Consider the following 24,473-nt stretch of genomic DNA (forward strand, 5'->3'; position numbering starts at 1 on the left):
GGGACGGGGGCCTCGGGTACCTTATCCTCATGGAAAAATTATATCCCTGGATGGTTGCCCAGGGGGCTGCCCACACGAGCCCTGTAATTAGGGCTACAATAGCGACAGCAATGTTGGAATATATTTTCTTTCACAAGCAGGGCCCCGGTGCTCCCTCCCTCAGCTCCCCAGAGCTGCATGTGTAAACGATTAAGCCGGTTTGTTTTTTCTAGAGTGCTGGGGAGGAAGTGACATTGACATCCTTGCGGCCTGATGGCAGGGCCAGCGCCTCTGTGGGAACCGGGCCCACGGCTCTCTCTCTGAACCTGGTCTCAGGACCCGCCTTTCCAGGCCCTAGTGGGAGCCCCCTGCCTGCTGGGAGCCCCCCGCCCGGTGGCAGCCCATCTCTGCTGCCTGCAGCCCCAACCTGGCGATGCTTCACGGCCGCTCCCTTTGGACTGAAAATAGAAAGACCAGATGTGCCTCTGTCTGAACTCCGGAGCGCTGCCCGGGACCTGGGCGGGCTTGTCCACTCGCTCATGACCAGTCCAGTGCTTCTGGGAGGAAAGAGACCATTTTTCTTAGTTGCCCATGAGGGCACAGCTCTGGACCCTGTGCACTGGCCCTTGGCTGGTGCAAATCCCCAGGGCGGGCGGGGGAGCAGTAAGCTCCTCGTGAGGGAGGACCTTGCTCAGACCAGGATGGCCCCGGTGCTCGTCCAGGGGGAAGGGCACTGATGAGCCCTTCAGTGGCCGGCAGGTGGAGGAAGAAGGTGGCCGGCTTCTTCCCGCCACCTCTACCAGGTGAGTCCTGTTTCCAGGGTCTCTTCCTCCCGGGCGCATCCCTGTGTTTAAACCACATCCTGGCCCCCTGGCCTCCCGAGTCCAACAGCTAGTCATCAACCTCTGTCTCTGCTGGGTCCAGGACGCCTCCTGGATCGCCCACTCTGTCCTATCTGGTCCAGGCTGCTGCCCTCCTGCCTGGACAGCCTCTGCAGGGGTCTCTCTGCCTCCACACAGAGTCCAAGGTGAGGAGGGGGGTCCCTCCACGAAGCAAATCTCCTCCATGACTCCTGCCAGGATGACATCTGCACTTCAGATCTGGCCACACAAACCCCACGTGAACTGGTCCCTGCTTCTGTCCGTCTTCATCCTGCATGAGATCTGGACCCAGAACCGTCCCCCACTGGCCCAGAGAGACTGCTTCTGGCCTACCGCAGGGCCTTTACACATGCTGTTCCCCTAGCCAGAAACACTGTTCTCCCTCCCCTCTTCATCTTTCCAGGACACCTCTTCCGGGAAGCCTGCCTGGATGCCTTAGACGAGACTTGGGGCTCCCTGTGATTGAGATGGCCTCTGTAGCCAGGGACCCCATGTCAGTTCTCTGCTATTTGCTCAGGGCCCTGCACACTTCAAGAGTTTCATATTTGTTCAGTTTATGAATGGCAAATGGAGACACAGAAATCACTTGCCCAAGGCAGAGGCCAAACTGAGCAAGAAGACACAGCTCTGACTGTCGCCCCCTCACCCCCCATCCCTGTCTCCCATCCCTGTCCCCCATCACACACACATGGTCAGGGCACTGGTCTCTCCTTGCTCTGGCCCCTGTAGCCAGCTGGGCAGAGCCAGCTGCAGACATCAGCAGAATGACCCTCCCCACGCCTTCAGCCAGAGCCAGTGCCTCCCCTCATTGGTGCCCCCCCTCCAGTGACCAGAGCCCCAACCTCCCGTCACGGTCACACGGCGATGGTCCCGGTGGCCACTGGCACTTCTGAAGAGGGTGACACCCGCCCCACAGGAACTGTGTTTTCATGGTGGAATTCCCAGTGGAAGATGGGGAAGAATCTCTGGGGGTGACTTGGGGGAGATGGGGAAGGTCCCCACCTCACTTGGGGATGGTCACACCTTCTAAAACAAAAACAAAAACTGTTTCTTATGTTAGGATTGCCATGTGGCTTTGACCTGTTCAAGGTCACGTGGAAGATGCAGCCTGTGGCGAGGATGCTGGCCCTTTGGGGGTGCTTTGATACCCTGTGGGCAGGGCAGACTGGAGAAGAGGGGTCCACTTGTGGAGTCCAGCAGTGTGATGAGGGGCTGAGCACCTCTGGGTCATCTCGGGGTCGGGAAGTGTGTTTTTGTTTTTCTTTTTTTGGCCATGCCACGTGGCTTGTAGGATCTGGTTCCCCAGTCAGGGATTGAACCTGGGAGACGGCAGTAAAAGCACTTGGTTCTAACCACTGGCGGGCGTGCATGCTAAGTCACTTCAGTCATGTCCTACTCTTAGAATAGTGGAGGTGGGTTGCCATGCCTGCTTCCAGGGGACCTTCCCCACCCAGGGATCAAACCCATGTCTCTTATGTCTCCTGCATTGCAAGGTGGGAGAGAACCTTACCACTAGCGCCACCTGGGAAGCTCTAACCACTGGACCCCCAAGGAATTCCCCTGGGAAGTGTGGTCTCACTTCCTGGGGGCTGGTTGCAGAAATGACCTCTTAACCTCCCTGGAGGCTATGCCCATCAGGAGGGGTGGCCTGGGGCCAGATGGAAAGGGCTGGCTTCAGACCACTCCCCTCACTACACAATTTTCTGCGGACTCCTAAGTGGCTGCCGGCACTCATGTCCTCTGTCACCCCCAGTAACCATCTGCGAAAGGGCATCCTGGAGAACTTGGGAGAAGGGCTCTGGTGGTCTTGGCTGTTAGGACCACTCTGTCCTGTGAGCCCACCTGGGGCCTCCACTCTGCAAGCCCACTGTCTGGGCCATTTGCCCAGGCCCCTCCACAGCCAAAGGCCCAGGGGGACCCACATCTCCTGCATGTCCAGCAGCAAGGGCTTTAATTCCAGCCTTTGCCCCCCACACCCACGCTGCCCCTGCCATAGGGTAGGGGAGATACCCCCTGCCCAGAGAGGGCTGGGATCCTGCCCAGAGTCACGCAGCAGGGTTTCTCCCAAACACCTGGGTGTCAGGGGCTCCAGGGCAGGTCTCTGTCCTCCAACCCCCCTCCCCGCCCCTGGGGTCTGCAGGGTGATGGGGGACTTTTTCAGAACGAGGGAGCCAGATGAGTGCAGCTGGTCCCCCAAAGTGGCCCCTCATTGGTTTGCTGTCCTGTCCGCCCTCCCCGCAACCTTTGGGGGCTTAAACAATTTCTTCTTTTTTTTATTTCTTACAGACAACAGCTTTTTGGCTTTCATACACCAAGTAAGTGAGGTCCTCGGTGAGCTGCTATTCCACCTTCTGGCCCAGCCCCTCCAAGGATCAGGGGCCGAAGTCTCCAGCGGCCGGGAATGAGGGGCTGAGCCAGGCTCCAGGTGTCTCAGCAGCCTCTTGGGCCCAGGAGTCTGGGCTGCAGAGAAGGGCCAGGAGAGCCCAGCCAGCCTGTCCCGGAGACAGGGGGCAGGAGAAGGTCACTTTCCCGCGTGTCTGCCCTCTTTTCTGTTGTCATCAGACCAGGGAGGCACTGGGATCCTGGCGGAGCCGGCTGTCAGTTCACGGTGGGCACCTGGCTGTGATGCAGGCTGAACTCCTTGGCCTTGAGACGGAGACTGGCGATGCTGTTGGCCATGTTGACCCCCGGGGTCGTGGGGCCTGAGCCTCCAGGGCTGTAGGGCGGCACCGTGCTGGGGGTGACACAAGACCCAAGGACATGTTGGTGCTGCCCGGAGCTGACCACCCCTGGCTGTCCGTCCTGGGCCCCAGCCTCTGGTCCTCCTGCCTCCCCTCCTCAGCTCGTGGGCAGCCTTCCCCAGGGGCTGGAGGTGACCTGCGGCCGCAAGATTTAGAGTGGAGGCAGAAGGGCCCATGGTCGGCGCTGGGACCTGGAGCCGCCCCTGCAGGTTTGGGGTCATTCCTCGCTGGACCAGGAGCTTCCTGCATCCCGTCCACCCACCCAGCGCCCGCCTGGTGCCTGACACACAGCAGGATGGGGGTGGGATGAACACACACCTGTATGGAAGGATACCTCTTGATGGTTCTCCTGCCCCAGCTAAGGAGAGGGCAGGGAGGGGGTGGGAGGGCTGTGGGTCTAGCATCTCCAGGACTCAGATCCCATGAGCTGACCCACTGGATCTCCTGAGACCAGGGCTCCAGCTGAGCTGCTCACACAGACTAAGGGGTGGACGGCACCCCCAGGAGTTGTGGGGTGCAAAACCCCAACTCCCCAGCACCCCCTCCCTTTCCCATCCTGCCCTGCCACCTCTTCCTGGCTTTAACCAGGACAAAATTGCCCCAGACCTCGCCTCTGGGTCCCAGCCAGGTCCCCGCGACTGGGAACCGTCCTCGAGGCCCCTCCCAGCCTCTCTCTGGGATGACCGACAAGAGGTGCTGAGGCGCTCGGGCCAGCCTAGAAAGCTGCAGGCTTTTTTCTTTCTTTTTCATTTTTAAAAAATATTTATTTAGTAATTTATTTGGCTGCACTGGGTCTTTGTTGTGGCAGGCGGGCTCTTTTAGTTGTGGCTGTTACAGTTCCGCTAAAGTTGTGGGATCTAGTTCCCTGACCAGGGTTGGAACCCAGGCCCCAGGCATCGAGAGTGCAGAGACTTAGCCACTGCACCACCAGGGACGTCCCAGAAATTGGCAGCTGTTCAGCTCCCTCAGGGTGACAGGGATTCTCCACTCCCTCCAGACAGGTCTCATCTTGCCAGTGCACACATTTACAAGTACACGTGTGCACGCGCACGCACACACGCACACACTCTTACAACCTCCTCCATGCACACAGTCACACGCCTGCCCCCACACCCCCAGTCCACAGAGGGCCTGGGCCCCTTTCACAGTTCTCTCCAGAGCCTCGAAGGAATCTGGATCCTAAAACACCCGAGGTCTCCGGGCCGCTGCCTGCCCCCCAACCCCGATCCGGAGCAGTTCCCACTCTCACCTGTAGGGGGACGAGGCCGTCCAGGAGAGATAGTCCGGGCTCAGCGTGGTGGGCCGGGGAGCCACCGGCTGCTCGATGGCGGCCTCCTGACTGTAGGACTTGAGCAGCGAGGCCGAGCGGTTGGCCAGCATGGCCCGCTCGTTTCTGCGGAACTTGGCCCGGCGGTTCTGAAACCAGACCTGGGGGTGGGAAGGAGCCGTGAGCGGGCTGCCAGGGACACCCGAGTCCTTTTGGACCCACTGTGTGCCTGCTCTGTCACCCACCCTACACTGGCGGCTTCACCTCCCGGAGCCTCAGTTTTCCCATCTGTAAAACGGGGGGTGATATAGTGCCGGCCGCTGGGTCAGTGTGTGTTGGAGAACGTGCACGTGGGGGAATGAAGGCATGAACCAATGAGCATTTAGCTGCTGGGAGGTTGTAGTGAAGAGAGGTATACCGCTGGGCACTCCGCTCAGGGCTGGCACGGAGCAAGCTCTGGACACTTTAAAACGACTTTTATTTATCAAAACCCTCAGCGCCAGACACCGAGCTAAGCTACAAAAATAACTCTTCTTTCTCATGAGAATGCTCTGAAATAGACCCACACGACCCTCATTTTACAGGGAAGCCACCCTACGGGCTTCCCTTTTAGCTCATCTGCCTGCAGTGCAGGAGACCCCGGTTGGGTTCGATTCCTGGGCTGGGAAGATCCCCTGGAGAAGGATTGGAAACCCACTCCAGTATTCTTGCCTGGAGAATCCCATGGACAGAGAAGCCTGGCGGGCTGCAGTCCATGGGGTCGCAAGAGTCGGACACGACTTAGCGACTAAACCTCCACCACCGCCTATGGCACAGAGAGGTTAAGTAACTTGCTCAAGCTCACACAGCGGACCAGTGGCAGGGCTTGGATCGGACCCTCAGCCCTCCGGGCCTCAGACGCCCCCGCACGCCTCGGCAGGCCCTTAACCCTGGGTGTGTGGTGGCTGCACACGCTCCTGCGAGGAGCCCACGGGCGCGCAGCGCTCACCTGGACGCGCGCCTCGCTGAGGTTGACCCGCCGGGCCAGCTCCTCCCGCACGAAGGCGTCGGGGTAGTGCGTGCGCTCGAACACGCGCTCCAGCGCCTGCAGCTGGCTGCTGTTGAACGTGGTGCGGTTCCGCCGCTGCTTCTTCTTCCTCTTGGCGGCGCTACTGCGCCCGGGACTGGGGCACTCACCTGCGGAGGGACCCAGGGGTCAGCGCGAGGCCAGGCCGGGCCGCCCCTGCGCCCGCAGGCGCCCACGCGGTCGTGACTCAGGCACCAGCTCAGCAACGTGCACCGAGCGCTTTAACCTGTGTCTTCCCACTGCGGGTGGATGGTCCAGCCCTGAGAGCAGGACCCTTTAATTCACTCCTTTGTCAATTTCTTCATCCATCCATCCATTCATTCTACAACACACATACTGAGCACCTCCGAAGTGGCAGGCACAGGGCTAAGGCCCTGGGGATATAAATGCGAACCAAAGAGGCCAGGGTCCCCCTCCTGGGGAGCCAGGGGGCGCACTTGCTGCCATGAGGGGACAACTGACCTGGGCAGGGAGGGCCAGAGGCATCTACCCGTCCTCAGAAGCTGGCTCAGACTCTGGGATATGGTCAACCGCCATGGGTATTTGTTGTTGAATTATAGTAATATATACAAAGGCGCAGTGAAAGTCACAGTTCTGAGAGTCCACTGCACACAGGTAGGCTTTTTAACACTCACAGACCACTGGATGCTCACAAAAACTGAGGCAGGTGCTATTCGCCTCCTCATGCCCCATCTACAGAGGACCAGGGGGCGTTCACCTGCTGTTTCCACATTTCAATTTTACCCAGGGGTTAAACTGCTGACCCTTCATCCTAAAGAGCCCAGCTCATTGCTCACTCTTCCAGGGAGCCCTCCCTGATCACCTGAGTGCACACGGAATTCTCTCTCCTCCATTGCATTCACTGGGCACTTAGAACCAACACTGTGTGATTCAGTACTTCCTTGTGTGTCTTATTTTCTTATTAAAAATGTGCATTTCATGGATAAGCAACAAGCTCCTACTGTATAGCACAGGGAACAATATTCAATATCCTATAATTAAGCATAATGGGAAAAAATATGAAGAAGAATATGTACAGGTATAACTGAATCACCTTGCTGTTCACCAGAAATTAACACATTGTAAATCCACTGTACTTTTTAAAAAAGAAGGATACTTCATCAAATTAAAGAATTTGGAGATTTCATGTTAAAGCAAAGTATATTCTAATAACCAAGTAACATCACTGTCACAGTGACAGATTCAGACAACACAGAAAAGGACAAAGTAAAAGTAATGACTCCCTTCTCTTGACTCTACTCCCCAAGCTTTACAAAATTACAAATGTGAATTTAAAGTGATTTACAAGCATGACTCTACAAATGACCCTATTTCATGCCTTTTAGTGACTGAGTAATATTCCATTGTGTTCACGTACCACATCTTCTTTCTCCATTCATTTGTCGTTGAACATTTTGGTTGTTGCCATGTCCTGGCCATTGTAAATAGTGCTGCAATGAATATCAGGGTACATGTGTCAAGGAACGAAATAGGGTCATTTATAGAGATGTGGGTGGACCTACGGTCGGTCATACAGGCTGAATAAGTCAGAAAGAGAAAAGCAAATATCATGTATTAATGCACATATGTGGAATCTAGAAAAGTGTTACAGATGAACATGTTTCCAGGGCAGGAATAGAGACGTAGAGAACAGATGTGGACACGGGGCAGGAAGGAAGGGAGGGAGGAGCTGGGAGGTTTGCCCAGTCATGTCCGACCCTTTGCGACCCCATGGACTGTAGCTCACCAGCCGCCTCTGTTCCTGGGGATTCTCCAGGCAAGAATACTAGAGTGGGTTGCCGAGCCCTCCTCCAGGGGCCATATATACACTACCATGTGTAAAACAGATATCTAGTGGGCACCTGCTATGAAGCACAGGAGACTCAGCTCAGTGCTCTGTGATGCTCTAAGGGGTGGGATGGGTGTGGCTGGGGAGGAGGGGGTCCAAGAGGGAGGGGATATATGGATACTTGTAGCTGATTCACTTCATCCTACAGCAGAAACGAATACAATTTTGCAAAGCAATTATACTCCAACAAAATAAAATTTAAAAAGCTTACAAGTATGAGATCACGCTGAACACACTGGTGCCGCCACATGCCTCTTCCTATTTACTATACTCCTGAGACCGCTCCAACCCAGGCCAGCGAACCAGCCTTCTTTATTTGCATCATATGCACTGATCTGTACTTTTCCTTTTGTTCCCTCCTTCCCTGGTGGCTCAGCTGGTAAAGAATCTGCCCGCAATGCAGGAGACCTGGAGTCGATCCCTGGGTTGGGAAGATCCCCTGGAGAAGAGAACGGCTACCCACTCCAGTATTCTGGCCTGCAGAATTCCATGGACTATTCCATGGGGTCGAAAAGAACCGAAACAGTTGTCACAGTAACAGTAACCGTCATCTGTTGTCAAACAACACAGGGAGGGACAAAGCAAAATTTAACGACTCCCTGTTCCCGACTCTGCTCCCCAAGCTTTACAGAATTACTACGTGTCATTTTAAAATAATTTATAAGCATGACTCTACAAATGACCCTATTTTGTTCTTTTTAGTGGTTGACTTTGAGCGACTTTACCACTTTCACTATCCCACCTTCCACCTGTCAGAACCATATTTTAAAATTCGTCTTTGCTTTGTCCTTTCAGCATTGCTTTTTGCAATTTTTTTTTCAAGTCTAGTATTTTCTCCCGCTCTTCTATTGGAAGCTAGCAGACTACGGACTGCTGGGCCCCTCTCTTTGTCCCCACTGAGCAATACCTCCCAGGGATTTCTCCACCCAGTCCAGAAAGTCCTGCATGCGGCCCCCTACCACTCAGTTGTGCAAACGTACTATGTTTTTAAAAATATTTCATTTATCTACTTATTCGGCTATGCAAGATTTTTCCATTGTGGCACGCGGGATCTAGTTTCCAGACCCAGAATCGAACCCAGGCCCCCTCTGCATTGGGAGTGCAGAGTCTTCACCACTGGACCACCAGGGAAACCCCTAAACTATGGTTTCTTCAACTAAAACCAGAGCCCTATCGATTGGCAGGTGGTGTGTTTCCAATCTTTTGCAACTCAGAAGAATACCACCGTGAATAACCTCGTGCAAACATGATTTTCTATTTTTGCCAGTGAATATTTGGGACAGATTCCTAGAATTGGGATTGTTGGGCCAATGAGTAAAATGCTAGCTATAGCCAAGGCGCCCATCCAGGGTTCCCAGCAGCAGTGGACAGGAAGGCCAGTTTTGCTCCCAGTTGGGTCAACAGAGGGTGTGGATAACCTTCTGGATTTGGGGACACACCTTGCACTTTAGCTTCCCCAGTTACATATTCCCTTTATGTTGTTGTTCAGTCACTCAGTTGTGTCCAATTCTGTGACCCCATGGACTGCAGTATGCCAGGCTTCTCTGTCTATCCTTTACCATCTCCAGGAGCTTGCTCAAATTCACATCCATTGAGTCAGTGATGCCACCCAACCATCTGGCCCTCTGTCGTCCCCTTCTCCTCCTGCCCTCAATCTTTCCCAGCATCAGGGTCTTTTCCAATGAGTCAGCTTTTCGCATCAGGTGGCCGAGGTATTGGAGCTTCAGCTTCAGCATCAGTCCCTCCCGTGTATATTCAGAATTGATTTCCTTTAGGACAGACTGGTTTGATCACATCCTACGTTCTTCACACGATGCTGAGTTGTTCAGCTTAGCATCTAGAACATTCCAGGCCCGGCCACAGATACCATTCAATCCTGGCTTTTGAACGCTCCCACGTTCGCAGAGTTTACTGACTCTTGATCAACCAACTGATTGGATTGGAGGGCAAACTGTTTCATGAGTCCGGGAATGGCTGCATGGGGTGGGGGTGGTGGGGGGGGAGTTGTCAAGCAGGAATCAGGCAGGGTTTCCCGGGAAAAGATGACCTTACTGGGTTTGGACCGGTGGTTCCCAATTGAGGGCAATTTAGCCTCCAGGGGACATCTGGCAATGTCTGGAGACATTTTTGATGGTCAGGACTGAGGCAGATGGTGCTCCTAGGATGGAGGTAGAGACTGGGACTGCTGCTAAGTAAACTTCAGTGCCCAGAACAGACCCTGGATCAGGGAATTCTTTGGTTCACCATGTGCATAGCGCCGAGGGAGAGAGGCCCTGGTTTGGAGGGAGGACCAGGAATTGAAGTCCAGTACTTTTCCCCTTTGGGAAGTACTAAAAACACAGGACACATGTGGGAATGGGGTAGGCGGTGGCAGGGAACACAGAGCAAGCTGGCCTCGTCTCCTGGACCCGCTTCAATCTTCACTCCTCACCCCTTTCCTCCAAGAAAAGGTGAAGATGGATGAGAGTGTCTGGTGGCTGTGAATGTCTCTCCACCCCTACCCCTCACCCCCTCGAGCGGGAAGAAACCTTACACCGAAATATCAAGGGTCGAGCGCTGAAAACCTGTGTGATCAAGACCCCAGAGAGCGGACGGAAGCGTCTGAAACACCAGCCATCGTGAGCCGATTTCCACCTCCCGTTTAGGCAATGCTGCTTGGGCACAGACCCAAAGCAGGAGGCCTTTCAGCCAAAAAAGGAGACTTTTTCGGGAAATTTCTGAGCAATTCAAAACGGAGGGTGTTGAAATGAAAACCATTTTGCAGCCTTGGCCCCCGACAAGGGGGTGCCGGAAGAAACAACTCTGCTCTTTGGCTAAACTGCTGGAGCCTTGGAGCCGAAACCCTCAGGCAAGGGATCTACACCCTCTGCTCCGGGCAACCCGACTCACACCCCTCACCCCAGCTGGTCTGGAGTCACTTCTGTCCATCAGGGCAGCTGCGGTGGAATGCGCTCAGCAAAAGTGGGTTTGGGCAGGAACAGCATCCAGTGTTGCATACACTCCCATCCACTGGACCCCAGCATCTGCCCTGTGAGGTGTTATCCCATTTCACACACTGGGAAACTGAGGCTCTGAGAGGTTGACCCAAGATCACACAGCTGGGACGTGCCCGTGGGGAGACTCAGGCAGCCCGGGGTGTGAGTTTGTCTCTGCTGGGTCATCTTCCCTCATCTTCCTGGTTCCCAGGGGAGGTGATGCCAGTGCTGGGGGTCACACTCTCGGTCCCAGCTCTGGGAGACGTCCTGGATCATGTCATCTCACCACTGTGGAAATGTCCTCGAGACTCCATCCTAGCCCCCCAGGGGGGAAGACCTCACTTCTGGGAGTCCTGCAGGACTGCGGCTTGCCCAGGGTCACACAAGTTCCCGGAGGAGCTGAGTTTAACGGAATGCCAGGAGCGCAGTCAATGCTCACTGCGCTTAACATGGTTTTTGGCTGTGCTGCACACCACGTGGGATCTTCATTCTCAGACCAGGGATCGAACCTGCGCCCCCTGCATTGGAAGCGCAGAGTCTTAATCACTGGGCCTCCAGGGAAGTTCCTGCCCTTACCCACTTCCCCCCCCAACCCCTCAAAAACAAGGATCTTTCTCCTTCAGCCCAGCCCCCAGCAGAAAGCTGCTTCCAATCCCAGCTGCGGGCAGAGGCTGAGGAGAGGCCGTTGAGGATGTGGAAGATTTAGGAGGCGTCTTGGAGGTGACCCAGGACTCGAACCCACAGCTTTGGCCTCAGCCAGGGCTCACTCTCGGGCTGCATTTTGCTTCCCAGCGGATGTGCCGGATGTTCGTTGCCACGAATTCCTGAATCGCCCCCTGAGAAGTGGATGTGGTGGGCGTGTGTCCTCTGGGGGTTCCACGCTTGAGCTTCAAGCATTTGGAAAATAAATAAATACTCTTGAAGCCTCGGGCCAGTGAGCACTGGGGCCAGGTCTGTTCCAATCAGGGCTGTGCCTGAAGTTTCCTTTTGTTCAGTCAAAGTTCTGGGATTGAAAATAAAGCCTGAAACCACCTCCATTGACCTGGGCTCTTTAGGGGCTACCGTGAGGGGCTGAGTCCGGGGAAAGATAAACGGACTCAGATAGGGGAGACGGGCCACGCTGTCTCTCTCATTACATTACAGTGAGAAAAAGTGACTGCTGCACCATTTTCTGCCATTAAATTATTTCACACATACCATTTACTTGGCTGACTTCAGGCCAAAGACATTTAAAAACTCTGCTCTCAGCCAAATGATCAAGTGTTCCTGGCTCCTTCCCCTGCACCCATGGTTTTCCTTATTCCATGTAATTTAAGGGTCTAAATAGTCTGGAGGGAATTAACTGCAAATTCTTCCTAAGACAAATAAACCCGGCCTCTTCGTTTCTGCCTTTCTCAAGCTGTTGAGAGACACTCTCTGTTTGTTTTTCCTTCAAATAGTCAGTTTGTGCCTGACCCTGGGGCCACGGCGAGCTCCAACTCAAATAAATAGCTTTTATTAATTAGCATTTATTCCGACCGAATAAGTGGCCTCCCCCACCCCAAATGTGATCTCTGCCAACACGTTCACAAAAATAAACAACGGGTCCCCAGGACCTCGATGTGGATTTAACAAATTAACACTGGGCCTTGGTCAAAGGAGTTTCGAGGCTGCAGAAATACTTACAGCCAGAAGAGTCTGGGGAAGGAAGTGGAGGTGGGGGGTGGTGCATGGAGGCTGTGCCCCCAAACACCCAGGTTTCTTGGTAGAGAGCTGGGTTCCTTTGAAAGACCCCTAGGAGTGGGGCTCAGATGGGAATTCTGGAATCTGTATCCTTACCTGCCTTCCAGGAAGCATCCCTGATTCCAGGGCCACCAGGAGAGCCGTGGGAGAAAATCAGATAAGAAGTAACAGGGAACAGAGGTGGTGAAGGAGGCCGGGGTTTAGGACTGCAGGTTGGGACTGGCTCACCAGCAGAGTGGCCATGGGTGAAGCCTTTATTCCATCCCAGCCCCAGGAATTCCCCTGAGAAATGGAGGTAACAGGAACCACTTCACTGAACCCTCATAAGCATCTGACCTGGGTGCTCTTGGCCTGATTTTTACAGAAGGGGAAACTGAGGCACAGGGGGTTTAAACAACCTGTCAAAGCCATGTGGCCAGTAAAGGCTGGGGCAGGGACTTAAATCTGCAGATTGGTCCAGAGCCCAGGCTTCTTACCACCTTGGCATGGGCAGCTGGCCTGATGAGTACCCCCAGGTCCTCATGTAGAGGGATCCTGGGCGGGGTGGGGGTCTCTCCAGGGGCTTAGGGTGAATGGTCAGCCAAGAAGAGGGGGTTGAAGGCAACAGGAGCATCTCTAAAGCTGCGGTCTGTGCTGCAGTCCCCAGCACACAGGCCGGGGGCAGCTGGGAGCGGTATGCAGGGCAGGGTAGCTTTGAGAAGGGGCAAGGGGGTGCCCAGCCTGTGGCGCCTGAGAGGGCAGAGCCAGGGTTGGGCAGGGCACTACACGCACCACTCATATTGGAAGGAAGAAAGGAAGGATGGGCAGGAGGGAGGCAGAAGGAGAAGCGTGGACCCTGGAGCCCTCTGGAGAAGGAAACCTGGGCTTCCAGGGGCTTCCCCAGGAGGCCAGCCCCACCCCGCCCCAGAATCTCAAGCAAGGAGCCAAGAGCCACTTTCACGCTTGGACCGGCCGGCCTCTGTCCGGCACACGCAGGGACCAAGCCTAAGGCACAAATGGGAGCAGTCAGTGAGATCACCGAGGCGAACTTTCCAGCATTACTCCCTGGAGGCCCCCAGAAACCTCGAGAAGGGGGGCGGGATGTCACTGCCTCACAGAGAAGACGGAAGGGGGGCCCAGAGAGGGGCTGGGACCTACCCAGGGTCACATAGCAAGTGAGAGCTTTCCCGCTGCAAACCCCAGACCCATTCTTTTTCTTACTAGACCCCTGGTAGCCTCTCGGCAGCAAGAAGGGAGGGAAGAGATAGCCCCAGCCCCCAGTCCAGCCCTGAGCAAACTGACAGTGACCTTGACAGAGGGGTGGGGCCTTCCTCTGGAGGGGTTTCTGGTTCTATCTACTGGATGGGGCCCCCCAGGCCCCTCAGGTGGGCAGCGCCAGGACAGGGGCCCCAGTGGTTTCAGAGATGTCCCAGGTTAGTGTTCTCTGAGGCCAGTATTTACACTGGACAGGCACATCCTCTCCCTGTGGACTCCTGCCCATTCCGTTCCTGGACTTGCCATTTCTCTCTGCCTCCCTGCTCACCTTCAGCTCTCAGCAGAATGCCACTTCCTCCAGGAAGCCATCCCAGACACCCCGCCCCCATCACAGCTCTGTCATGCTGTAGGGTAAATGTAGGGTCATTTGTCTGGCAGGGACTGAAACAACTACTTTCTGACTCCCTGGGACCCATCACAGGGCCTGATTCAAGGTAGGAAGTGTTAGTCGCTCAGTTGTGTCTGACTTTTTGTGACCCCATGGACTGTAGCCCACCAGACTCCTCTGTCCACGGAATTCTCCAAGCAAGAATACTGGAGTGGGTAGCCATTTCCTTCTCCAGAAGATGTTCCTGGCCCAGGGATCAAACCTGGGTCTCCCACATTGCAAATTTCTTACCATCTGAGCCAGCAGGAAAGCCACCCAAGGCAAACTCTGCACAAATATTTGTTGAATGTTAAGTGAATGAACAAATGAAGAGATGAACAAATGAATGGGGCGGCACTGGAAATGTGTGGGAAGACTTCAGAGTCTGCTCCTGTCCTGGGCTGTCTCCAGGGTCCAGGATCTTCCTTGCGGAGCTACAGAGGCCTGGCCAGGGCTGAGTCATGACAGCACATGTCACAGGGCAGGGGGCAGGGGCTTGGGGCGGTGGGCTGGGGAGTCAGCCACCAACAGCCACTGCCCAGCCAGCCCTCCAAGGATGTTTCATCTCAATAATTCTGAACAAAACCCCAAGCTGCTGATCCACTTTTATACCTACCAGTCTGAAGAAAGAGAAAGTGAGGAAGGAAGACACACTGGGTCTTAAGGGGGAAGCGAGGTGCCCTGGAGACCTATCCATGTCCCTGTGGCCTCACAGGCCTCAGACAGCTGAGAAGCCAGGGGTCACAGGCCACCCCCGTCTGGGACTGCTGCACCCCTAGGCCTTCCCGGCCTGCACAGTAACCAGTGTATCTACAAGGAGGGCTCAGCCAGGCTGGGGCTGACCCTGGAGTCTGGAGGAGGCTTGGGAGGCCCCCGCATGTCCTCTCAAAATATCAGCAGAGTCCTGGAGGCAGCTGCAATGCATCTGGGTCTCCCTAGAGTCTAGAACCTCTTCTGTACATGCACTAAGGACATGGCATGCTGCACACACTTCCATCAGGCCACCGGATGCCCCAAGAAGCCCTAGTGGAGGGGCAAGTGTGCCGGGGGAACTTGCCTTACTGGACAGCATGAACTCCCGTCACCTCGGGGCCTTTGCACATGCTGTTCCCTCTGCCTGGAGCCCTGCACCCCTCTTGCCTGGCAAATGCATCCCTGCCTTTAATTTCAGACTAGGTGCCCATCCTTGGGGTCTTTTTCAGCTCCCACACCAGACACATCTCCTTGGTACAGGCTTCTGGGCCCTCTCTCTCTCTCCCACACATCTGTAATTAAGTCATTCTTCTGTTTTCGTTACCTGCTTCACGCCTGTCTCTTTCATTTCATTCTAAGCTCTAGGAAGGCAGGGGATGGGTTTGCCTTGTCACTGCTGTATCCCCAGCACTGGGCAAGTAGTTTGGTTTTAGAAACATTTCTGAATGAATGATTATATAAATGAGGGAAGGACTCATTCCAAAAAACGATGAGAAGTGTCAAGTTCCAAAGCCACTTCCTTTCACCTTCAAAAGGGCCAGACAATGGTTTCTTAGATATGACACCAAAAGCACAAGGAATTAAAGGACAGAAGAGAAACCAGACCTCTTCAAATCAAAAACTTTTGTGAACACCATCAAGAGAGTTAAAAGGCAACTCACAGGATAGGAAAACTACTTACAAATCATATATTTGGTAAGAGACCTGTATTTAGAAGATGTTAAGAACTCTTAAAAAAAATAAATAAAAAAAAAATAACTCTTGTAACTCAACAACAAAAAGACAAACAATCCAATTAAAAAATGAGCAAATGGGAACTTCCCTGGTTGTCCAGTGGCTAAGACTTCACGCTCCCAATTCAGGGGGCCCAGGCTCCACCCCCAGTCAAGGAACTAGATCCCACACGCTGTAACCAAGAGTTCACATGCCACAACTAAGACCCGGTGCAGCCAAATAAATATATAAATATTTTACAAAAATAAATAAAAGTGAACAAATGATCTGAATAGACATTTCTTCAAGTAAGATATACAAATAACCAATAAGCACATGAAGAGATGCTCAACATCATTAGCCATCAGGGAAACTGATGGCGAAGCAAAGCAAAATTCACAACGAGATAGCACTCCATACCCACTAGGATGGCTAGAATCAAAAGAAACAGTAACAAGTGGTGGCAAGAAGGCAGTGGAATCAGAACTTCCAGCCACAGCTGATAGGAGTGTAAAGTGATGCAGCTGCTCTGGAAAACAGCCTGGCAGTTCCTCAAAGTGTTAAAAATAGAGTCAGCATATGACCCAGTGATTCCACTCTCAGTTATTACTCAAGAGAAATGAAAACATATCTCCACACAAAAACCTGGATATGAATGAATGTTCATAGCAGTATTACTCATAGTAGCCCCCAAAGTGGAAACAACCCAAAAGGCCCATCCACTGATGTGTACACCAATATCCATACAAAGGAATATTATTCGATTTTCAAAAGGAATGAAGTACTGCCCCATGCCACAAGCAAACGACCGTGGAAAATATTCTGTGTGTGCTCGGTCACTCAGTCCTGTCCAACTCTTTGCAAACCTGTGGACTGTAGCCCACCAGGCTCTTCTCTCCATGGAATTCTCCAGGCAAGAATACTGGAGCAGGCTGCCATTTCCTACTCCACTGAACTTGTATCTCTTGCATCTCCTGTATTGGCAGGTGGATTCTTTACCACCAGCACCATTATGTTGAATGAAAGAAGATGGTGCCATTGGCAGAAGGGCGCATAATGTAAGATTCCACTCATATGAACTGCCCCAAATAGGCAAATCTATAGAGACAGGAAGTAGATTAGTGTTTGCCAGGGTGTTGGGGGCGGGGCGCGGCTAGTGGAGATGGGGATTGGGGTGGGGTAAGAACTAAAGTGTGCAAGGTTGCTTTCTGGGTGATGAAAATGTTCTCAAATCGATTGTGGTGATGGCTGCACAACTGAATAAACTAAAAATCACTGGATTGTGTGCTTTAAATGGGTGAGTTGTATGGTACATGAATTATGTTTCAAAAAGTTGTTATACAAGAACACAGAAAAACGGGAGAAGGCAGAGAGAAATACGGGGATTGGCTGAGAATAGCAAGGAAAGAAGACTCCTGTATGCTTGGGGGGCGGGGTGGGCGGACCCAGGGAAGACAGTGATAGCGAGTGGGGTGGGGGCTCAATCCTGCATGGGAAGCCCCAAAGCCACCAGGTCAGGGTCTTTGCAGAAATGCTTAGAAAGACAGCAGCCACAGGGAGGGGTTCTGGGGACAGAATGCTTTCGTGTGGGGGCTGCCGGAGGCAGATGGGTGGGACCAAAACATCTTCAGAGTCCCAGGGGACTTTGACAAATGGGATGACTGGGCCCAATCGGGGAGAAGGGATGAAGCTACCAGACAGAGCATTTGCATCCTATTCTCAGGCACAGAGAAGGGTGGGAGGTCAGAAGCCAGACATAGCTGGCAATCTCAAAGGCTCTGGGGTCCCTGGAACCTCCCCTGGTGTCCCCAAAACCTCTGGGTCCGGGGCCTGATCACCTCCCATCTCAGGGCCCCAGGAACCAGAAATTCAGCCCAGCCTTCTCTGCTTTCAAGATCCCCAAACAGAGCTCCATAAATTGGGGGCACGTGGTTGGAATGGGGGTGCATAGGGGATTGAGGGTTAGGGAGTCCATCAGGAGGAAGAAGACCAGCCCTTTGCTCAAAATTTGATCTGAGAAGGGGGTTAGCGTCTGGTTTTAATCTAAGGTTGGTGGCCAAACGCCAGATTTATTGTAAAACCTACATTTTAATAAGGGGCTGGTATCTGGAGGAAAGCTCATTAACCATTTCCAGACCAGGGTGAAGTTGCTGCTCAGGGCTCAGTGTGGGGTTCCCTCTCCCAGCTCGAGTTCCCGGGCCTCTTGAAGCCCATGGCCAGCACCTGCTGGGAGTCGGGGCAAAGCCTGGGGGCCAGGCGCAGAGGCAGTCCGACTCTGTGTAACCTGATTCTGAAACAAAGCTGCAAACAATTCTGGGATCTCAAGTCTGTTACGTTTGTCTTCTCAGGGCTCAGACTTGAAGGCACCTTACAGATTATCTGTCAAAGTCCCTCATGTTGCCAGTGGGGAAACTGAGGCACGTGGTGGTGGTGGTGGGGGTCGGTGACTTAGCCAAAGGGCTTCCAGCAAGGCAGTAATACCCCAAGTCCTGTCCACTGATGTCCACCCCTGAGGACACGCATTTTCCTCCTTCCTGCTCTCTCTGTTTCTGGGTTCCCTGGGGAGTGGGTGCAGACGGGCATCCTTGACCCAGCAACAGGGTGTGGTTGGCAGAGGGCAGGGCAAACCCGCCACAGAGCCAATGACTGCCTCCCCCGAGCATCTGCGATGGAGGAAAACATCGCCCTGTGTGTCCTTAGTCAAGAGAGCTCCCCTCTTGGGTGCTCCGTCTCTCCATCTGTGCACTGGGACGAGAGTCTATACCTCCCTCTCAAGGTGGTACAGAGAACGTGGAATAGTCCAGGGCTTTCCCGAGAACATGCTAAATGCAGTGGGCTACACAGATGCCCACTGCCCTCACTAGCACTTTTTCAAAATGAAACCTAGGCCCTGACTCGTTGGTTCTTCCCCTATGTCAATCATGAGCCCTTGGAGGAATCTAAGGATTTCTATGGACCCTTCCCTGCTGGCTCAGATGGTAAAGAATCTGCCTGCAATGCAGGAGACCTGGGTTCAATCCCTGGGTTGGGAAGATCCTCCAGAGAAGGGAATGGTTATCCACTTCCGTATTCTTGCCCGGAGGATTCCACGGACAGAGAAGCCTGGCGGGCTACAGTCCATGGGGCTCCAAAGAGTCGGACAGACTGAGCGACTAACACTTCCACTTTCCCAGAAAAACACAGGTGCACACAGCAGTTTGCACATACCCTGGGGCGGGGGGCGGGGCATGGTTCATAGACTTTCTGAATCGTGTTCACAGACCGTATGCTAAAAAGTCAGCTTGAGGACTTCACTGGTGGCGCAGTGGGTAAGATTCTGCCTGCCAATGCAGGGGACACTGGTCCAGGAAGATCCAGGGTCCAGGAAGATCCCACATGCCTCAGGGCAACTAAGTCACAACTACTGAGCCCACATGCTCTAGAGCCTGTGCTCCACAACAAGAGAAGCCATCGCAATCAGAAAGCCAAGAGCCCCTTCTTGCCTCAACCAGTTGTGTGTTCTGTTAGTCACTCAGTCGTGTCTGACTCTTTGTGACCCTATGGACTGCAGCCCGCCAGACTCCTCTGTCCGTGGAATTCTCCAGGCAAGAATACTGGAGTGGGTAGCCATTTCTGTCTCCAGGGGATCTTCCGCACCCAGGGATGGAACCTGGGTCTCCCACACAGCGGGCAGATTACCGTCTGAGCCACCAGGGAAGTTCAACTAGAGAAAGCCCACACAGCAACGCAGACCGGGGGCAACCAAAAATAATAAATTAATTAAAAACATTTTTTAAAAAAATTAAAAGTCAGCTTGATGGAAAATCAGCTTTTGTGCTCCAGAAGAACCTGCCCCTTTGTCCCTGTTTCACCTTGGGGTCCCCTGCACAGACTCCCCGCCCCCCCCCCCCGCCCCGCCCCGCCCCGCCACCGAGATAGCAGCTGAGACAAAGGCAGTGCCCATCTGTCCCTCTTCCAAGGCTGGCGGGACCTCCCCTGACCCCGGCTCTGGGGCAGTGCTGTGCTCCCAGAGAGGCTGACCTTTAAAGCATCACTGCAGGTTTTTATGACCCATCTGTGAGTTCCAGGCATGCTGGAAAATGTGAGTTTGAGGCTCGGCTCAGAGAAGCTCCAGGCTGTCTTGAGTGTTTCTGCTGGTGGCGAGGACAGAGCTGCCCCGCCCCTCCACTTTCTTTTTTGGCTCCCACTTACTAAACTCTTACTGTGTGCCTGGCACTGTGTTACAAAGCCCTGCCTTCTCCAGTGCAGATGGTGCTGTGAGTAAGCCTTGCTCTCCATCACAGACAGTGAGGTTTAGTGGGGTGAAGTAGCTGACCCAGGTCACACAGCCAAGCAGTGATGAAGCGGAGGCTTATGTCTGGTCTGTCTGCCCCCAGAGTGGCTGGCACCTGGCAGTGGAAGGTGCCCTCATTAACCATTTCCAGACCAGGCTGAAGTTGCTGCCAAGGACCCAGTAGGGTTTCTTCTCCCACTTAGGAGCTCCCAGCCTCTTGAAGCTTGCAACCTGCTGGGAGTCAGGGCGAGGCTGGGGGCCGGGTGCAGAGACCACTCCAATTTCCTGTGGCTTAGCTCTACTTGAGCAAATCTGTGTGTTCTGCCCACACCCACACACCAGGCTCATGGGCCCAGGTGCCCTCAGAGCTGACGACCCCCTCCTATGTGTCCTGGCTCCCATCAGCCTCATCGGCAAGGTGCATACAGAGCCTGGGCCCAGGGCCATCTGTGACATCTTTCTCTCTCTTGTTTTTAAATTTATTTGGCTACGCCGAGTCTTAGCTGCGGCATGTGGGATCTAGTTCTCTGACCAGGGCTTGAACCCAGTCCCCCTGCATTGGGATCTTGGAGTCTTAGCCACTGGACCTCCAGGGAAGTCCCTATGACATCTCCAACTGGCCCTAGTCACACCCTGGGATGACAGTCAACCCCAACTCTAGAAAATTCTCTGTGGTAGTGAGCCATAGTCCCTCTCTCTGTGGGTCCCCGAGTTTACGCTTCGAGCGAAGGACAGCATAGATGACTTTCAGGGCCACCTTGCTAACATTTGAAGGCAGCTTTTCCAAAGCCTCCGCCGTGACGCTTGGAGGCTGCCCTGCCCCCTCTCCACCCTGGTGGCCCCCCAGGGGAGGGGCTGATACCAGATCTTCCAGATTTCTCAAGAAGTGTTCACTGACATTCTGCTTCGAGACTCCCTGGGAAGCTCATTAAAAAGGGACATTCCCATCCATCCCCAGGGAAGTCCAAAGTTACCCCTTTCCTGTTGCTTCTGTTTTCCCATCTGGAAAATAGAGATAATATATTCCAATAGGGCTTCCTGGAACTAGGGGTAAAGAATCCACCTGCCAATACAGAAGATGCAAGAGATGCGGGTTTACCCTTGGGTCAGGAAAATCCCCTGGAGGAGGAAATGACACCCCACTCCAGTATTCTGGCCTGGAAAATTCTATGGGCAGAGGAGCCTGGCAAGCTACGGTCCAGAGGCCCGCAAAGAATTGGACACAACTGAACACGTATCCCTAACAAGAGTTTTTGTGGGGATTAAAAGAGTTACCATATGTAAAGTTCTTAAGACAGTGTCTGGGACAAAGTAAGTGTTGAATCACATTAGCCATTAGTATATTTATTTGGAGTCAGCTGGGTCTAGGTTTGATTCCCAGACTTGCCATATGTTAGCCACGCCATCTACTGGCAAATTCCTTAACCTCTCCAAACCTCATGTTTGCATCTGTCGAGTGGAGACTTTCAGAGGATTAGGGGTGGGTGCCCTAAATCTTGCTCCTAAACAAGAGCATGTAGGACACTTACTTTCCCCTCAAGAGCTAGTGCCCTCCCACTGGGAGGCTGCCCTGAATGTGCCTGAGAAGTCTTTATCATCAGCCCCTGGCACTAGTAGGTGCTCAATAAATACGGAGCAAATACACGTATGATCTAATGAATGGAACTTGGGTCCCAGTGGGGAGGTAGTCCCAATTCTCTGTCCACCCAAACACATGACGACTTCTGTGCACTGTAGATCGGGTAAACCGTTTCAAGCTTCCCAACTTCCCCGGCCCTCCTGTGTGTGCGTGCATGCTCAGTCGTGTCCAACTCTTCTTCAACCCCATGGACGGCAGTCCCCCAGGCTCCTCTGTCCATGGGATTTTTCAGGCAACAATACTGGAGTGGGTTGCCATTTCCTTCTCCAGGGGATCTTCCTGATGCCCGGGGATTGAACCCCCATCTCCCGTGTCTCCTGCACTGGCAGGCGGATTTTTTTTTTTTTTTTAAACCACTGAGACCCTCCTATCTGCAGAAACAAATTTACCGGGCTTTATTTATTTTTATTTATTTATTTTTTACGTTTTGGCCACACCGCACAGCACGTGGGATCTTCATTTCCCAACCAGGGACTGAACCTGCTCCCCCTTGCAGTGGAAGCACAGAATCTTAACTGCCAGGGAAGTCCCACTCATTTTTTTTTTTTTTTTTAATTTAAGGGCCAGAACACGCACCAGAGAAATCCCCTCCCGAAAAGAAAGCTTCAGTATGGTGCTCAAGGCAAGACGTAGGCATCGTCTTCCTGTAGAAGAGGCAGTAAAGAAGTGCCTGGGCTGGAGCCCCCGGCCGCTGAGTCTGCTTGGACAGGAAGGGGCGGCTGGACTGGACTGAAGGGGCAGGGGGCTGGCTATCCCGATCCCCTCTCCAACTGGGGCCACCACCCTCCCTCTCCCTTGGGCCCCCAAACACAGAGGAGACTTGATATCAGTCCCAAAGTTTCGTCTCCAGAGCCCAACAGCCTGGGCTGGGATCCCACCTCCTCCACTTCGCAGCCCTGTGACCTTGAGCCTGTCGCTGGTCCTCTCTGGGCCTGTCTCCTCCTGAAGAGGGCACGTGCTGGCCCCCACAGCGATATGAGCTGGAGCGTCCACCGCACTGACGAATGGCCAGAGCACTCTGACTGCCCAGGGCTCTCTGCCCGCTCCACCTTGAGCCCCTGGGGACCACGACGGTGAGTCCTCTTTCAGTGTTTTAATGTTAAGGGGACTGACACCCCCTTCCCCCCACTCAGCATCCTAGCTCCTCACTTCCAGAACAAGGAAGCCTGGAATGACTGGGAAAACCCAGTCTTTCCACATATCTTCAAAGGTTTTCTATGAGACACTCTTCTAGGAAGAACGGAGAGGGGGGGGTGCAAACTAAAGGGACCGCCCCACCGCCCCCAGCCAAAGGCCCTGCGTGAGGCCCCCTCCTCTGCGGCAAGGCTGGGCTGGCCCAGCCTGACAGCACCGCCCTGCCCTTTTGCCTTCTCTCTGCCCTCCATTCCGCCTCCATCTAGCGGCACCAAACCGTTCCCTTTACATCTCCCCCGTGCCCCCATCTTCCTAACCTCCTCTGCTGGGAATAGTCACTGCGGGGGGCGGGGGGGGGCGCTGGGAGCCCAAGCCCCGACAACTGGGGGCTCTGATGGCTCAGCTCTGTGGCTCACTTCACAGGACCCCCGAGAAGGCCCAGAGGGCACAGCAGAGCACCCCGAGGCTGCCGCAGCCTGGGGGTGGGGCAAGCGGCTGACTCGCCACCGGGGCTGAGAACCATCGTGCGGTTGACGCTGATCTGATGCCAAACTGGGAGAGGCCTCAGTGAAATCCTTGTATTTCACAACCCCCACCCGCCCCGTGGGTGAAAAGCCCCCGTCCAAATCCATGCGTCAAAAAGCCTCCAATCCCTACATTTCCTTTGCCCCATTTCCTGCCCTCCTCCCCCTATTTTGGCATTTCTCGGCACGGCCCAAACTCCTCGTCTTAGGGGAAGCTCTGACTCAGAACTTTAAAAAAATCTTACGCACAAACTTAAGAAAACAAACTTGGGGGGCGAGGCGGGAAGAGTCCCCTGGCCCTCGTAGGGGGCGTGGAAGGGCTGGGCCTTCCGAGAGGGAGCCTTCCCTCGGGGGACCCCACCCGCGGGAGCCCAGCATCCCGGGGCCACTGGCCCATCTGGGCGGAGCGCTGGCCGGCAGGCGGGGGCCGGAGGGCAGGGTGCGGAGGGAAGGTCGCTTTTCCGCCCCCGCGGGTCTGGGGTCGGCCCCGGAACCCAGGGGGTGCCCGCCCGGGCGCGCCCGCCGCCGCCCGGCCCTCCCCGCCATGTGCGCGCCAGCCCGTGCGTGCGAGCGCGCCGCGCCGGTGGCGGCCAGAGCGGCGCCGGGGCACATCTGGTTCCAGGCGAGCCCCTGGCGCCTGCCTCGCCGCAGACCCGCGGCCCAGACACACAGACGTTAATAGATCGGCGCGCCCAGCCCCGCGCAGCCCGCGCCCGCCGCCGCCAAGCCGCTCAGCGCGAGAGCTAGGCGGCCGCCCGCGCGGGAAGGTGGGCGCGGTCGGAGGGGTGGGCGCGCGGCGGGCGAGGCCGGGGGCAAGGGGCGCAGCGCCCACCCTCCCTTCCCCCCTCCGGCCGCCGGTCTTCCCTCCTCCTCCGAAGCCTCCATCCCCACCCACCCTTCCCCCAGCCTCCGCTAGGTTCCGGGTCGGAGCTAGCACTGGCCTTCCCCATCCTGGGAAACCAAATTCAGTTAGTAACAGAGGTAGTTCCTGCTTGCCCGGGGGCGTGTCGCCGGCTCCCGGGGACCCGGCCCGGCCCGGCATATCTCCGCATAATAACCTTATGTGACAGGTACGCTGCTACCACGCCGGTTCCCATTTCACAGGCCGGGAAACTG

At 54.6% G+C, this 24,473-nt stretch overlaps 1 protein-coding gene across 1 annotated transcript in view; it reads right to left on the reverse strand.

The window, feature by feature from the left end:
• Positions 1-3,117: 3,117 nt before the first annotated feature.
• PRRX2 (paired related homeobox 2) overlaps positions 3,118-24,473 on the reverse strand; it is a 50,434-nt gene continuing 29,078 nt past the window's right edge. Inside the window, exons 2-4 of the mRNA XM_043916618.1 lie at positions 5,857-6,044; positions 4,851-5,029; positions 3,118-3,594 (exon numbers count right to left, since the gene is read on the reverse strand). Coding sequence (XP_043772553.1) covers positions 3,459-3,594; positions 4,851-5,029; positions 5,857-6,044 — 503 coding nt within the window. The 3' untranslated portion in view covers positions 3,118-3,458. The remainder of the gene's footprint in view (positions 3,595-4,850; positions 5,030-5,856; positions 6,045-24,473) is intronic.

The sequence above is a fragment of the Cervus elaphus genome, chromosome 11 (assembly GCF_910594005.1).
Source record: "Cervus elaphus chromosome 11, mCerEla1.1, whole genome shotgun sequence".
Lineage (NCBI taxonomy): Eukaryota > Metazoa > Chordata > Mammalia > Artiodactyla > Cervidae > Cervus > Cervus elaphus.